Source organism: Dipodomys merriami, unplaced genomic scaffold (genome assembly GCF_024711535.1).
Source record: "Dipodomys merriami isolate MVZ:Mamm:240054 unplaced genomic scaffold, mDipMer1.0.p SCAF_416, whole genome shotgun sequence".
Classification (NCBI taxonomy): domain Eukaryota; kingdom Metazoa; phylum Chordata; class Mammalia; order Rodentia; family Heteromyidae; genus Dipodomys; species Dipodomys merriami.
Window position 1 is genome coordinate 173017 of NW_027205782.1, and position 16631 is coordinate 189647.

General features: G+C 43.7%; 1 protein-coding gene across 5 annotated transcripts; it reads right to left on the reverse strand.

The window, feature by feature from the left end:
* Positions 1 to 357: 357 nt before the first annotated feature.
* Positions 358 to 15650, reverse strand: LOC138807209 (ankyrin repeat domain-containing protein 34B). 5 transcript variants are annotated; one of them, XM_069992797.1, is made up of 6 exons: positions 15487 to 15650; positions 14441 to 14571; positions 13819 to 13867; positions 12706 to 12790; positions 10117 to 10180; positions 358 to 4505 (listed from the first exon to the last, which is right to left on the reverse strand). In XM_069992797.1, exon 6 carries the CDS (start codon positions 4480 to 4482, stop codon positions 2956 to 2958), a length of 1527 nt encoding a protein of 508 aa, XP_069848898.1. In that variant the 5' UTR covers positions 4483 to 4505; positions 10117 to 10180; positions 12706 to 12790; positions 13819 to 13867; positions 14441 to 14571; positions 15487 to 15650; the 3' UTR covers positions 358 to 2955. The 5 variants fall into 5 exon arrangements, with proteins under 5 accessions (XP_069848898.1, XP_069848896.1, XP_069848895.1 ...); XM_069992795.1 differs by having other exon boundaries at positions 13725 to 13867; XM_069992794.1 differs by lacking the exon at positions 13819 to 13867.
* Positions 15651 to 16631: the final 981 nt, after the last annotated feature.

Below are 16631 nucleotides of genomic sequence, written 5' to 3' on the forward strand. Positions count from 1 at the left end.
CTTATAAAAGTTAATGAAGTTTCACTAAAGTTAAATCCTATTGTTACATGATATTATAATTTAACATAAGACCAGATTAAACATACACACACATGATTCTGTTATAAGCATCTGTGATTCAGCTTTGGCACATTAACATATATTTCACTTAATGGAGTGTAAAGTCCCATAGAATGGCCTTAGAACCAAATTCCAACAATCATGGCACTGAAAATATTCTTAGGTTTGCTAGCAAGTTAAAAAAATAGTATTGAGTTTTTCCTAGCTTTAACAAATGTAGCACAATTTTTATGTTCAAATCTTTGCTCTCAGCATTTAAGAAATAAAAAAAACAATAATCAGCAATAGTCAAAATGATTTTTAAATCTTTATTGGTACTGTCTTCTTTATGAACTAATCTATTTACATGTTCTTCCAAACTATACCCTTACAATGTAAAGTCAAGTACTTAACTCGATATTAAAACTCGCAAAAAGCAGTTAGCTACTTATAAACATCAGGTACAATTTTAAGTTCTGAATAAAAAAATTTCTAATGTAATGAATGCTTTGTCAAAATATTAACTGGAAAAGCCTCTAATTTTTAAAATAAAAGTCACAGTAAACAATTACTACGTACACAACAACTTGCTTTTATGACATTACTGAGAAGAGCACTGTGCCCAGCATTAGGCTCTTTTCTCTATTTCTAGAATGCAAATAAAGTTGTCTGTGACAATTATCAGGTTAATACCTTTACATTTTTAGTTGGATTTGATCTTTGTTTAGAGCTGCTAGTCTGAAATAAGTCTTTGTATAAACACCGTACTTGGAAGCCATGAAGATATAGTCATTTTTTTGAATATTTTATAATAGCATTTATTTTGTTATTCACAGGTGCTAGAATACTAAGGTGATTGGAATGTCACACTAAGGAAATTACCTTTATCCTTATTGTATGGATGTCTAATAACTACATATCAGAAATAAAAAGATATTAATACTGACCGAATGCTTAATACATTTTAGGATTACATTTATGCTTTTTAAAAAATAATTTTAGCTAATCTAATCTAGTAACTTTTCTTTTAAAATGAAGCAAGCATTTAGATTTATGATAAATTCCAAACTTTTTTCTTTTAAATGTTGTTTCCCCATTTGATTACTTCTTTTTGGAAGACAGGAATAGTAAGTGAAAAGGGATGCCTTTTAATTTTTGTATTATCTTGTTATTGGAAAGATATGTATAATAAAAGATATGGATGAAGCCACGTGTTGGTGGCTCATAATTGTAATTCCAGTTACTCAGGAGGCTGAAATCTGAAGGTCAAGATTTAAAGACAGCCTCAGCAGACAAATATAAGAGACTCTTATCTCCAACTAATCATCCAAAAGCTGGAAGTGGAGGTATGGCTCAAGTGGTAGAGTGCCAGTCTTGAGTATAACAGTTAAGGGTAAGTTCGAGGCCCTAAATTTAAGTCCCAATACTGGCACACACACATACACACACTCACACACACACACACACACACACACACACACACACACACACACTAAAAAAAAAAACATGGAGGAAGAAAAAGTCTCTAAGCTAACATTATATGGTAAGTTTGTTTAAAAAGACAAAATGAAAGCCAGGTGCCAGTGGTTCACCTCTGTAATCCTAGCTACTCAGGAGTCTGAGATCTGAGGATTGTGGTTTGAAGCCAGCCCAGGGAGAAAGGTCCATGTGGCTCATCTCCAATTAACTTTGAAGCCAGAAATGCAGCTGTGGCTCAAGTGGTAGGTAGAAAGCTAGCCTTGAGCAAAAGAAGCTCAGGGACAGCACTCAGGCTCTGAGTTTAAGCCCCATGACCAACATAAAAACAAAATGGGGTAGGTGAATGAAGAAAGGAAGGGGGTGGGGAGAATGAAATCATAATGCATGTTGATGAAACTAGGAAAATTGAGGGGAGGGGTTAGATTGGGAGGCATTTGGGGAGAATGATGAAAGGGGTGACATTGATCAAGATGCATTGCATTTTTAAACTGACTGTTGGAGCTGGGAATGTGGCTCAGTGGTAGAGTGCTTGCCTAGCATGTATGAAGCCCTGGGTTCAATTCCTCAGTACCACATAAACAGAAAAAGCCAGAAGTGGTGCTGTGGCTTAAGTGCTAGCCTTGAGCAAAAGAAGCTCAGGGATGGTACCCAGGTCCTGAATTCAAGCCCCAGGACTGGCAATAAAATAAAAAATAAAAATAAATAAACTGACATGTTGAAGAATAACCTTTTTGTACCACTACTTAAAGATAATAAGAATATAATTAAAAAATAACATTTAAATTTAATTTTTTTTAAAAAATGCAAAAAGTGGCCCAGAAAACTCAACAGACTATTAGTACTTTATGACTCTGTCCTACCAGCTCTACCTTGGTTTAGCTGGCAGCAAGAATAATGGTTGCCCATTCTAATGACAGTGGCTGGCCTTTATAAATTAGATTGTTGCCTACCTGCAGTCACTATTTTTTTTAATTTATATTTTTTGGCTTATACATATTTGTAGCTATCAGTGTTCTCTTTTATGCTTTTGGTACTACGGACAATTGCAACTAGTTTGTGATTAATTTACTGAGATGAAAATTTATAAAATCACTAACATGAGAACATGATGTTCTCATAACACTTTAAGCCAATCTAAAATTAAAATTTTTTTTCTAACATAAATTACTATCTTTCTTTACCAATATTTCTTTAAGTCAAAAACCACAGGGAAGTTTTGAGGGGGGGAAAAAGCTTTCATTTTGTTTGAAAGAATTCTTTTAGCAGAAACTGTGTATTACTGGTGTGTTCACTATGCCTAATATGAAACACATTGTATTTTGATCCACCTAACAATGTTGACCAACTAATTACAAGACCTTAAAAGGAGAGGGACTTAGATTTCATCTCCAAGTCTATGTTTTTCTGATATAGACATTTGTGTTTTCTAGCCATCTCTTAAAAATTTACTAATTGCTTAATTTGTTCTGTCTGCAATGACTGTCTCCTTAACAACATTTTTTTGCTTTTGTATTCTTTAGGGAAAATAGGAACAGTTGGCATAAGCACTTTTTGACCACAAGACAGAAGGCTGCAAATCTTGTTGCTGACATTGATATCTGCAATGGGAGGGTGAGGATTTACATTTAAAGGTGGCAGAAACCCAGGTCTGTTCTGCACAATACTATGATCAAAAGAAAAAGCTCCAGAACCACGCCTTTCTAAAATTGCATGATTTCTCCTGCTCAAGGAAGCTGGTGGAATATTCTCCAACAATTCTTTGGATCCTGACAACAGAGAAGGAGATGGTGAGAAGATTTTTTTCTTTCCTGTAACTGTTTTGCCATCTTCTCCTGTTGGAGGGGTCAGACCCTCTGAGAGCTGGGAATCAGAGCTGTAGTGATTAGCACCAGAGTTTCTTTTCTGAACTATACTTTTCAAGGTGGATGCAAATACTGTCTGGTTCTCATCTGGATCCTGGTCAACAGGGATTTCAATACATGGCTGATTTCCTTCCGGAAACAAAGACTGGAAGTTTATTTCATCATATGACATCTTCCTTGAGTTGGCCTGATCAAAGGCTCTGAGTAAATATGCAGTGTCTTTTACATCAATGCTTTGGTGTCTAGTGATGAATCTCTTGGAAAGTGCCAGTGCATTGGTTTTGTAGGATAATTCTTCCTCTGGAGTAATATCTTGGAGCTCTTCTTGTAAAGAGGCCACTCTATTTTGGTGCTTTAATGATGGTGGAGTCTTGATCCAGGCTGGGTTCTGGGATACCTTGGGTCCATTAGAAGCCATTGCAGGTTTCCTTACAGGGGAGCCTGGGTCCCAGGTGTCGTCACTGCTTCTGGAGGGCTCTCGATCTTTAAAGCCAAAAAGTGTCAGGTCAGTTTCAGAAGAGGGCGTTTTGATGTCTATCTCTGATGGAGTAGTGCAGGTGGCTGGGGAGTGACCCCCATCAATATCTGCAGGAGGCATATTTAGGTACTGTTGAGTAGTATGCCTCCCAGAGGGGGATTTTGCCGTTGTTATGATGATGACCTCTTTCCCTTTCGCCTTGCAAGCACTAAGGAGAACATTCAGGGTCTCTCTGTCTTCTGCATTTATGGCATAAATCAGAGCTGAGTAACCAGAATGGTCTTGCAAGCTGAGGTCAGCTCCACTCTTGAGGAGCAAAGAAACCACTTCTGGACCAGCTTTTTCCAAGCAAGCATGCATTAGTGCCGTTTTTCCAGATTTGTCCTGGATGTTGGGATCAGCATTGTTCTCTAACAGGTATTTAACCATCTTGGCTTTACTGACACTCTGGTGATCAACATGTTTGGTCCTACATGCAATCATTAGAGGTGTTTCCCCTCGGTCATTGCTCTCATTGATGTAAGCACCACCTTCTAACAAAAGTCTCGTGAGGCGAAGGCGGCTCTGATGGACTGCTTTGATCAAGGAATTCCCATCACTTGAAATTTCTGTACTTTCATCCATCCTCAAAAGTCAGAAATCAATACCTGGTTATCAAAGAAGATGAAGACCAAAAGGTGAGCCAAAACCAGCATCCCAACTTAAATTTATTTTGCTACTTAAAATTTCTGAAATGTGCAGATATAAATGGGCTATGCTATCAATACTTGTGGAGGAAAGATAGGAATTGCAAAATGAAAGAAATACAGGATGGCAATGACCTTCAAGGAATTACAACTAATATGAAATTTTAGTTATTGTAATTTGAAAGTGTAAATTTTCAAAATCTTTCTGAATATTTATGATTTAGCTGTAACATAGTACTTTCCAAAATATCACATTAAACAATAATATATGGATTTTCTATCTGTGAGAAATAGCTCCACTTCTGGCTTTTTGATGTTTAACTGGAATAACAGTCTCACAAATTTAATACCTGGGCAGGCTTTGAACTGCAATCCCCTAGCTACTCAGCTTTTGAGTAGCTAGGATTACAGGCGTGAGTCACTGGTGTCCAGCAACTAAAGAATACTTTAAAGAATATCAGCCCACAAAGACAAAAAAGGAGAGAGAACAGCAACACATTTAGAAAGCCAAACAAGCCAATGGTAACTGATTTAACCTAAGAAAGCTGCACCTCATGTCACTGGGGGTAAGGGCTAGGAACTAAACCCAGGCCTAGTACAGAATTCTCAAAATATGCAGCCTCAGGAAATTACAGAACTGAGATTAGGGTGGGTGGTGAAGACTTCAGCAAAGATTAGGAGGGTCTGGTGAAAAGCTGTTAGAAGCACAAAGGCTGTGCTAATTGAAGTGTAATCTACCTTGGGCCAGCAGCAGAAAGCGGCTGAAAGCAGACAATCTTAGGCTCCAGCCCTGAGCCACTGAATCATAGCCTAAATTTTGCCTGGCTGCAAGTTTGAGAAGTGCTACCACTGTGGTTCCTCCATCACTAATCCCTGACAGGCAGACCCTAAGGGATGTCCAGAGATTTGTTCTCAAAAAAAGATGAAATAGTAGGTGTCTGGACTGGAGATGCTCTTCTCTTTGGAGCAAAAGCTGGGGAGAGAGGAAAGGGCGGGGTTGGCAATTGTTTGTATGCTGACCATTACCTAAAAGGACTCACAACCCACTTCCCTCAGCTACACTACAAGATGGTTGGCAGCCTACCTTACCTCCTGGGCAAAAACTGCTATACTCTTCTCTCAAGACTAGGACCTGCCTAAGAGAAAGCACATAAGGTACTGAGCTCACATGTCACCAGATCACTGCACAATAATGATGACTACAGGTGACAAGCCTCACCTGTAGGCTCTGGGACTCTTACCATTTTTTCAGACCCAACTCTTTGTCTATGAATAGTCCAAACAACAACAACAAAAAAAAAAAACAACAGGAAACAACCAGAAGGCCTCTTACATTAAAACAGAAACCAAAACAAGTAGGAAAAGTAACTTGGAGGAAACAGGTTGTAGTTAGGAAAATGAAAACTTCACTCAGTGAGATGTTGTAAGCATGAAACAAGAGTAAGAAGATTCTTTGACAAAGTGATATTCAGAAAATACAAAAAGAACTCTCAAAAGGAAAGCGTATAATACAAAACTGCAAAACTCAATAGAAGAGTTGGATGACAACGTGATAAAATCTCTAACATACTTAATCAAAAGAATAACAAAAATGGGGGCTGGGAAGGTAGCTCAGTGGTAGAGTGCTTTCCTTGCATGCATGAGGCCCTGGGTTTGATTCCTCAGCACCACATAAGCAGAAAAACCTGGAAGTGGCGCTGTGGCTCAAATGATAGAGTGCTAGCTTTGAGCTGAAGAGCTGAGGGACAGCACCAGGCCCTGAGTTCAGGCCCCATGACCAGCAAAAAAAAAAAAGAAAAGAAAACAAAACAAAACAAAAATGACGACAACAACAACAACAACAACAAAAAACGACAGCACCAGGCTAGGAACTCCAACATTCAAATAGAAGTTCCAGTAAGGAAAAAAAAAATAATAGGAAAAAGAGATAGCAAGAGAAGGATAAAATTTCTAGGACAGGCGATGGTAAGTGTCTCACACCTGTAATCCCAACAACTTTGGCTAAGATCAGGAGAGTTGTGCTTCATAGAATAGAGTGGGCAAAAAGTCCACCACCTCATCTCAACATGTGATAACATGCAGCTGGCATCTCAGCTACAGCGGGAAGTATAAAATAAGAAGTTCATGGAAGTGGTGCTGTGGCTCAAGTGGTAGAGCGCTCGCCTTGAGCTGAAGAGCTGAGGGACAGCACCCAGGCCCAGAGTTCAAGCCCCACGACCAGACCAAAAAAAAAAAAAAAAGTCTCAAACATTTGGGCTGGGAAGGTGGCTCAGTGGTAGAGCGCTTGCCTTGCATGTCTGAGGCCCTAGGTTCGATTCTTCAGCACCACATAAGCAAAAAGAAAAAAAGCCAGAAGTGGTGCTGTGGCTCAAGTGGTAGAGCGCTAGCCTTGAGCTGAAGAGCTGGGGGACAGCGCCCAAGCCCAGAGTTCAGGCCCCATGACTGGACCAAAAAAAAAAAAAAAAAAAAAGAAGTTCATGGTCCAGGATTGCCTGGGAAAAAAAGCAAAACTGCATCTAAAAAATAAACCAGAGCCAGGCACTGGTGGCTCACACTTGTAATCCTAGCTACTCAGGAGGCTGAGAGGATGGCAACTTGAAGGTAGCCTGGGCAGGAAAGTCCTTAAGAGTCTTACCTCCAATTAATCACAGAAAAAGCCAGAAGTGATATTGTGGCTCAAGTGGTAGAGTGCTAAACTTGATCAAAAGTTTGCCCAGGATTGGCAAAAATAAATAAACCAGTGCAAAAAGGGCTAGAGAGTAGTTGAGTGCTTGCCTAGCAAAAGTGTGAGGCCCTGAGTTCAAAATCTCAGTACTACAAAGAAGGAAAAGGAAAGAAGTGAGGAAGGAAAAGAGGGAGGAAGAGAGGGAGGAAGGGAGGAAGGAAAGAAGGGAGGGAAGAAGGAAGGTAGGAAGGGAGGAAGGGAGGGAGCAGCAAGGGAGGGAGGAGGGAAGGGAGGGAGGGAAAAAAAAATTTATAGCTGAGCATGCTGGTGCATACCTGTCATCTTAGCACAGACGGGAGATTGAGAGTTTGGGACCAGCCTGGACTACAAAGACCCTGCTTAAAAAAAATTCTAGGTTCGCAGATGTGAGTTACCAAATTGAAAAGGCCTAATTACAATATAGCACTATGAATGATATTGACCTTGACACATGCTTGTGAATTTCCAGAACATAGAACAGAAAAGATTGCATGGACTTGTAGGAGTAGGTCAGGAAGGTGCTTCAGGGTGTGGAGATAAGTCACATATGAACTGATCAAGAATCGGCACAGATGCAGATATGGGAACAACAAGAATGGAACATAATGGAGAAATGTCTTTAAAAATCTGAAGAAAAAATTATCCTAAGCTTTGAAGTCTATATTTAGCCAAACTATCAAGCAAGAATTAACTGGAGGGGCTGGGAAGTTGGCTCAGTGGTAGAGTGCTTGCCGTGCATGCCTGAGGTCCTGGGTTCGATTCCTCAGCACCACATAAGCAAAATGAAAAGAGCCGGAAGTGGCGCTATGGCTCAAGTAGTAGAGCGCTAGCCTTGAGCTGAAGAGCTGAGGGACAGCACCCAGACCCAGAGTTCAGGCCCCACGACCGGACCCCCCCCCAAAAAAAAGAATTAACTGGAGCTATGCTCTATCAGGATGAAATAGTGAACAAGTGAACATGAAAATGACAGAAGACAGATCTTTAGAGAAGAGATGTGCTCAACACCTCCCCTGCAGCCCCGCACGCCGCCCCCCCCAGAAAAATGCTAAAGAGCTGCCTATGGGACACACAGACATCCTCTCTAGGATCCGCCTGCCATTTTACCATGTACCACCTGAGAGCCTGCCTGCCCATCAGTTCTGGTTTCTACTTGCTGTGTCAAGATACACCTGTGCTTTCTCCTTGTCCTGCTATCTGTGTGTAGGCTGACAGTGCTCACTTCTGCTCTTCTCATTCACCATGTTCTGACGTCTGGGAGAAGTCCTGGGCTCAAGAGAAGGAGGGAACAGCCCTCTCCCTTTGCATCCTAGGACTCACTGCTGATCTTGAGGTCATCTCGTTAGTGCTCAGGGATGCTGAGCATTCTTCATTTGTCTCTTTTGTGCCTTTCACCCAATTAAGTAATTATGCTATTTAGGGGCCATTTATAAGTAGAAAATAAGAAGGAAAAAGGAGTGGGACTCAGGAGAACAAGGCAAGTCGGGAGGGACATTGAGCTTCACATAATGTTCTGTCTCTCAACTTAGATGGTTTATATAAATATATAAGGGTGTCTGCTTTTTATTCTTTAACTAGTATTTATTTTAAGCCAGGCACTGGTGGCTCACACCTGTAGTACTAGCTACTCAGGAGACTGAGATCTGAGGATCATGGTTCAAAGCCAGCCCAGGCAGGAAAATCTGTGAGACTCTTATCTCCAGTAAACTACTAGAAAACCAGAAGTGGCACTGTGGCTCAAGCAGTAGAGCACTTGCCTTGAGCTGAAGAGTGCTAAGATAGCACCCAAGCCCAGAGTTCAAGCCCCATGACTGACCCCCCCCCAAAATAGTATACATTTCACATAATCTTCTGTATGATACTGTTCTCATTTATTTATTGCAAATAGAACATGTATAAGAAAGAGAGCATATGTGAACATATAACATTATTAGAATTTAGTCATAATAAATTTTGTTTATATTTGTATATATACAAATAATGTATTTAGAGTTGAATTATTATTATTATTATTGTGCTGGAGTTTGAACTCAGGGCTATGAATGCTTAGCTTGCTTGCTCAGCTGGCACTCTACCACTTGGGCCATGTCCCCAGGCCTGCTTTTTGCTGGTTATGTGGAGGCATGGTCTCATGAACTTTTCTGCTGGGACTGGCTTTTTTTTGGTCAGTTGTGGAGCTTGAACTCTGGGCCTGTGAGCTGACCCTGTGCTCTTCAGCTCAAGGCATTTACTCTACATGTGAGCTACAATGCCACTTCCAGTTTTTTTTTTTTTTTTTTTTGGGGGGGGGGGTCCGGTCGTGGTGCTTGAACTCTGGGCCTGGGCGCTGTCCCTCAGCTCTTCAGCTCAAGGCTAGCGCTCTACCACTTGAGCCACAGCACCCACTTCTGGCTTTTTTCTTTTTGCTTATGTGGTGCTGAGGAATCGAACCTAGGGCCTCATGCATGCAAGGCAAGTGTTCTACTACTGAGCCACCTTCCCAGTCCCTACTTCCAGTTTTTTGAGTGGTTAATTGGAGATAAGAGTTTCACGGAGTTTCCTTCCCAGGCTGGCTTTGAACCGTGATCCTCAGATCTCAGCCTCCTGAGTAGCTAAGATTACAGGTGTGAGCCACTGGTGCCTGGCTGCTGAAACTAGCTTTAAACCATAGCCTCCTGAGTAGCTATATGCAGCAAAAGGTATTATTGACTGTATTCATGCCTAAATATTTCATCTGAGTACTGTGAGTTCCTAAAAGGTGGTATTCCACTTGGTTATCATTCATGATGCAAAAACAAAGGTCAATTATTCAATAAACATGTCCCTAAACAAGTGGCAGTGAGTGCTTTGATATTATACCCTCCCATTGTTACATGCCAGACCTAAACATACCAGTAATGCAGGAAGGCAGGAATTAAGAATCTGTAGCAATCTGGTTCCAACTCAGAGCTCTATTCTGGAAACAAAGCATTTCAAAAGAGCCCATGTGAGACAATGAGTACAAAAGAAACCTCTTAGCATTTGTTCACAAACAAATGGTTTTGATATGGCTAAGAAATTTGCAGGAGTAAGTTGGAACATAATAGCAAATACAGAAAGCACTTGTTAACTGCAGTCCAAGAAATATACTTCCAATTATTAAAACATACACACACACACACACACACACACACACACACACACACACACATGTTAAAAAAACTTGGACATAAGCATTTGAAAAAGATATTCAAATACGAACATGTAGCAGGGTGCTCTAATTGAATATTATAATATCCTACACTTTCTATAGTTTGGAAAGTCTTTTTTTTTTTTGTCGGTCATGGGGCCTGAACTCTGGGGTCTGGGCACTGTCCCTCAGCTCTTTAGCTCAAGGCTAGTGCTATACCACTTGAGCCACAGTGCCACTTCCAGGTTTTTCTGCTTATGTGATGCTGAGGAAATGAACCCAGGGCCTCGAGCATGCAAGGTAAGCACTCTACCACTGAGCCACCTTCCCAAACCCTATTTGGAAAGTCTTTTACTTGTTTTAGAAGAACTTTTGGGGGAGCTATCAGACTTTTTACCCACTCTTATATAAAGGATCTTCTCCACAACACTAGACCTGGGTACTTCCTAGAATCACGAAAGAGAAGAATAGCTAGCAATGTGCTGGTGATGGGATGCCTGAATCTGGTATTGGAGTCAGGATACCTAGACAGGATGACCTAGGATCATTTTCCATAGGCCCTCTGAGTCCTGTGGAAAGGAGAATGCTGTGACTCCAGAGTCTCAGAGAAGCTGAGCAGCACCCCAACTGGATGTCCATGTATATAATGGCAGACTCTCTCCCTAGAGGCCTGGAGTGTTGTCTCGAAAACATGATGCCATGATGTTTGTTATTTCTTCTCTATCTATCTATCTATCTATCTATCTATCTATCTATCTATCTATCTATCTATCTATCTATTTATGTCGGTTGTGGGGCTTGAACTCTTGGCCTGGGCGCTTTCCCTGCATTCTTGAGCTCAAGGAGAGAGCTTTACTGCTTGAGCCACACTACCACTTCTGTTTTTCTAGTATTTTATTGGAGATAAGAGTCTCACGGAGTTTCTTGTCCAGGCTGGCTTTGAACCGTGATCCTCAGATCTCAGCCTCCTGAGTATCTAGGATTACAGGCATGAGCCACTGACACCTGCAGCTTTTCTTATTTTTTAACAGACAGTGCCATGCTATGTTTCCAGGCTAGCCCTGGGCTAAAGCTATCTTCCTGCTTTAGCCTCCTGAGCAGCTGGGATTATAGAAACATGTCACTGCATTTTCTATCATGGCTATTGAAGCCACTTGGTTTGTTCCCACTTAGTACAATTCTGTTGTTGCTTAAACAATAAAACGTGCAGAGAAAAAAAAGTTGTTAAATACTTTATCCTCCAAATGCATAATACATGTATGGGTTCCTAGTGTTCATTGTATAATCTGTGCCTTACTGGAATATTTCCTGTGTTTTTAGTCCTTTATCTTCTTTCAGGTAGTTCTTTTATCTTGCTTTATCCATTTATACACCAAAAGTGCCAACATTTAAGCCTGACTTATATTTCACTATGTTTGATGTGACTACTTCCCTGCCTTGAATGTTCTTTCATCCTGTCTCCTCCTGTGAGAAGCATCCTGCCTGAACACCCAGAACTGGTGTCATATTAGTGTCCAATCAATTCCTTTGTTACATTTTAGACAATTCTGAGGTTCAGGTACCCCTTTCATATACATAATCAACTGGAAAGAGCTCAGGGTCAGATAGAGCTAGATTTCAATTGTGATTCTCCTTCTTACTAGATACTTATAGTATGTCTGGTTAAGTCTTAGCCTCTCAGATTGAGTTCATCTCCTGTGCAATGACAATTGTATATCACTAATTCCATGCAAACGTGAAAATGAAATTGTACAATGTTAGAAGGAGATGTTTTTCTGTTGTATCTTCTGCTCACTATTTTTTAATGTATCTCAAAATTTAGCCTTCTTTTATTTTGATCACATCTCAAATCTATAACCTATTTAAGCAACAGCTAAAATGTTGAAAAAATGTTTAGAATCTATAATAATAGTTGGTAAAGTATGCAAGGAATTTAATAATTGGGCAATGTCCTTTATGTATGTACATTTTCCAAATACCATTATTTCAGCATCATTGTAAGATGTTAATTATTAACCATATTAATCTTTAACAAAACAAAGATTGATTCTCTGGACAAATGGATCAGAAATGCTCCAGACTTGCAGACAGAATGCTGAAAATGAGGACTAAGAGCCTGTGGGCTGAACAGTAGTATCCCTTGCTCTGTCCTGCTACTGGGGGACTGGGAGCCAGAAAAAAAAATGTAAAAATATTGCATTTAGAATTTTGTGCCCTAGTAAAAATATCTGTTGATAAATGAAGCAATTCAAACCATAACGACACATACCCTTTGAAGCAGACACCCACTCCAAACAGAAATAGAAAATTACCTGAAAACATGATTCCAGATTTCATAGTTTACTTTTGTCTCTTCTCTCCCCTTAGATGAGGTTTTCTACCACCAGCTGTCAGTTCCTACCAAGGAAATCAAAGCTATTCAGACTCATATAAACACCAATGATTTGTTACGCGCATTTGGAGTCTAGTTTTTTAATTCCTTGTTAAGAAATCTTTACAGTGTTCAGTTTATCACATTTCACTGATTATGAGTTTGTAAAAACATCTGGAGTGGATCCTTTGCACAGCAACTGGGTATGTGTCTGTTTGTAGAGTCTGACCAGCAGTGAGTGCTTGGTGGAGGGCGTAGAGAGCCTGGTCACTCACGTGGCCCCCATTTTGTGAAGCTGAGGAGACTGAGGAGGGAAAGCCCCTCATCTTACTCACTTGCCTGGGGTTTAAATGCAAGGTTCTGTGTTTTTACCTTAATACCTCCATGGTAGTGAGAATGTGGGCTGAAGTGCTTTGAAAGCCATCTTGGAGGTGACAGGCAGGAATTTTCCTGCAGTTATATTTTTTTCTCCCCATTCCCCTTCCCTCTCAGATTTCCTTTCATTAGGACAATAGGGACATTTCCCTTTCTGCCTTTACTAATATCTCCAAGGAGGATCCATGCTCCCTCCCATAAAACGAGTGGTTTGGTGATGGTAGAGGAGGGCCCGCTTGAAGATGGGGGGGGGCATCATAAATGGGTGTTAAGCTCAGAACTCACTCCTTTCCCCTGTCCCTAGTCACTGGCATTCTACATTCTGTGCAAGAGGCATCAGGAACCTGGGTTCGCTCTCTCACTTTCTTTTCAAGTTATCAACATATGAGAAGTCATTCTAAACTAGAAATAATATCTACTTTGTAGCAGATGATTGTGAGGATTTTTATAAAACCTACATACACTTGCTACTTAGGAATTCAATAGATATCGGTTTCCAAATATAAATCAGCAAGTAAGAGTCCCTGCCTATGTGTTCCCCTCTGGGCTTGGTGGGATCTGACAATGAAAGGCCAAGTTTAATACATCAATGGCTTCTCCATCCTAAGGATCACATGAGCCTGTTGCATAGATTCCTCATTCCCGTCCTATCCGCAGTCAACCTCTGTCTCCAGCTTACATAGAGTTGTCTCCATCTTCACCCCGGGATGGTTTGATGCTTAACTTACCTAGTGGAGAGAAGAGCCAGGTCAGTTGCCATATCCCAGAGAAGGGTTAAGGGAGCTCTCAAGTCCTAGGGAGACTTAACATTGGGATGGAACTGACCTGGATGGGAGGTTTGCTGATCTTCTGAGGCCTGGCGAAACCCAGAGTCCCAATGGGCAACACAAAGCCAGGATGTAGAGGCCCGCTGTACTCGAAATGATGCAAACCTGCCAGCCACAAGCTCAGCGTGTCTCCTCTCTAGCTAGAAGAAATGTGCTCCGTCCCCAGAAAGGAGAGGTGCAGAGCCAGCGCAAAAGGCTGTACCTGAGATGGTCTGGAAAAGGGAACGACTGGCCGGCAAGAGTGCACTTCCCAGCTACTGGTTCCTAAGAGATATTCAGAAACAGCCCAAGGAAAAGAGGAGTTGGGAAGCTTTTGTTGTGTTTCCCACAGCTATTTTCTAGTTCCCTCAGGCCTGTAGGTCTGGACCACAGGGCAACTGATGCCCCACCATCTTTGCGTAAATCCCTTCCTCGGCAGAAGAAGAGCTAAAAGAAGAGGCAGGCAGACAGAACCTCAAACCTGCACCTACCTACCTCCAAGTCTTTGAGAACCAAGGTGAGTGGATGCCCGAGCTGCTGAGAAGGCTGGTGGCCCCTTCACGGTCCCTCCCCCGCGGTCGTTTCCTCGGATTTTTTCAGGAGCAGGAAGGAGCAAGGGCAAGGCACTGTCAGAGAAGGGCAAAGGAAGGTGACTGGGGCGACAGTGCTGGGGCACGGGTGGGGGCGGGGTGCGCAATTCGTCGTCTCCTCTCTACGCCAGGGCCAGGAGCGATTGCCATCCATGAAAATAGGCTGGGCTCCGTTGCCTCTGCCGAGTGGCTCCCCGCCTGGGGAACGCGGCCCTTCCTTGGGAAATGGCGCGTCTGGGGAGGGGACAGCCATCGCACTCCTCCTGAGGCAGGTGAGCCTTTGCACGTCCCAGCTGGGGTCTGGTTTCCGAATGCCATAGATGTGCGCGCCCCGGAGCCACGGGGACCCAGCCGCCAACCCCTAGTATGGCTCTTCTGGAACAGCCGGTGGCTGCCAACAGCTCCCAGCCCCCAGCCCGCCCTCGGGGCCCGTCCCGCCCGTCCCGCTGCCCAGCGGCCCTGGCCCCTGCGGAGGCGCGGGCCAGCCCGACCCTCCGACCCGCGCGCTCCCGCGGCGGCGCCGGCACTCTGCACCCCGCGGTCCCCGTCCGCTCTGCGAGGCCCACAAGGAGACAGAACCTGCATCCCAGCTGCCGCCAGCTGGAGCCCTAAGCGGGAGGGCACTGCGGGAGGGGGGGGGGTGACTCCGGCAGAACGCGCCCCGGGGTGGCGGGCCAGTGGTTCCTTTTGGCTGCAGGGGGTGGGGGCGGCGAGGGGCTGCAGCCCGCGGGCCCTCGGCCGGCCGGGTCTCCCCCGCCAGGGCGCTGCAGTGTCTGGATGCGCGGGAGGTGTGGACACCCAGGGCCTGAGCCGTGGCACCGAGCGGGGCGCACGGAGGCCAGGCGATCGCGGGGCCCCTGGCTGCGCCCTAGATGCCCTTCTCCCAGCAGTCGCCCCGGACACCCAAAGTTTCCCCAAGTGCAGCGGGCAGACACGGCGCAGCACACTGACCTGGGACGCGCTGTCGAGTTGGCGATGGCGCCCGCTGCCTCCCCCGGCTGCTCCCACCCTGGTTGCTGGTGGCCCCTGGGGCTCTGTCGGAGGATCTGGGCTGTGATCTTCAGCACCACGGTGGACCTTGGATCCTGGTAAGTGCCTCCCGGTTCCCGCCCCTGCTTTGGCAGAGACTGGCGGTTGCGGGCGGCGAAGCGCAGCGTTGGAGTGGGAGCCCGGAGGCGCGCACCTCGCCAGACGCCCGGGTGGCGCGGCGCTTCCGCTGCGAGTGACGCGCCGGCTTCCCGCTGCCTGCAGGTGGGGGCGGCGGGCCCGCGCGGCCCCGCTGGCCAGAAGATGCTCCCCGAAGCCCCGCCTTCTGTCCTCACAAGCCCCGCCCCTGACCACCACCACCACCACACCACCCCTCTCTGGCCACCTAGCTTGGGTCCAAGCACAAGGGCGTCAGTGTTTTGTTTTTTGTTTTTTTCTGTAAAGATGATGTTCCTGGGACCGCTGGTCAGCGGCTTGCACCCAACACTCCCCCACCAGCTCATATCAACCCTGCTGGTCCATGATTCTGCCCTTCTCCATGTCCTTCTCTCCTGTTATTATCCCTGTACCCCACTTAGTGGAAGCCAGAGAGTCACACACATCAGCTTGGAGTGTTAGTGTTTTTATTTTATGACTACCTAGCCCTATTACTCTACTATTGAAGTTTAATATATAGCTTAACAAAATTCCACAAAAGAAATGTCATATATTAAACTCCACCAAGAGATCAAGGAAAAAGGAATTAAGTAGAATTAACTGGTTTAACTCTTCATTTATCATGGACTGTCTGATTGGAGAAAATATCGATATTTTCCATTGTTCAGATAATGTCAATGAACACAGCCAGTAATTCTCCCCAAATGGGGAAGGTAGATTGATCTCTCTGGGCTGGCTCCTTTATAGAGGAAAACAGCCGAAACAAATGCAAAGCACGTTCCAAGGACAAGCTGCTCCAAAGATGGGCTCTGAAGGAGCTGGAATCCTAGGTCTAGGTTACCGTTTTTCGGCGCTCATTTGAGGGCATAGGGAAGAGAAGAAAGAAAACAAAAACAACAACAAAACAACAACTGGGCAGGTTTTCATGAAGGCATCCTTCTCTTCCCTTCCAC

Bases quoted from the DNA above. Each gene is read 5' to 3' on its own strand.
- LOC138807209 (XM_069992794.1), bottom strand. From the start codon at position 4,482: ATGGATGAAAGTACAGAAATTTCAAGTGATGGGAATTCCTTGATCAAA.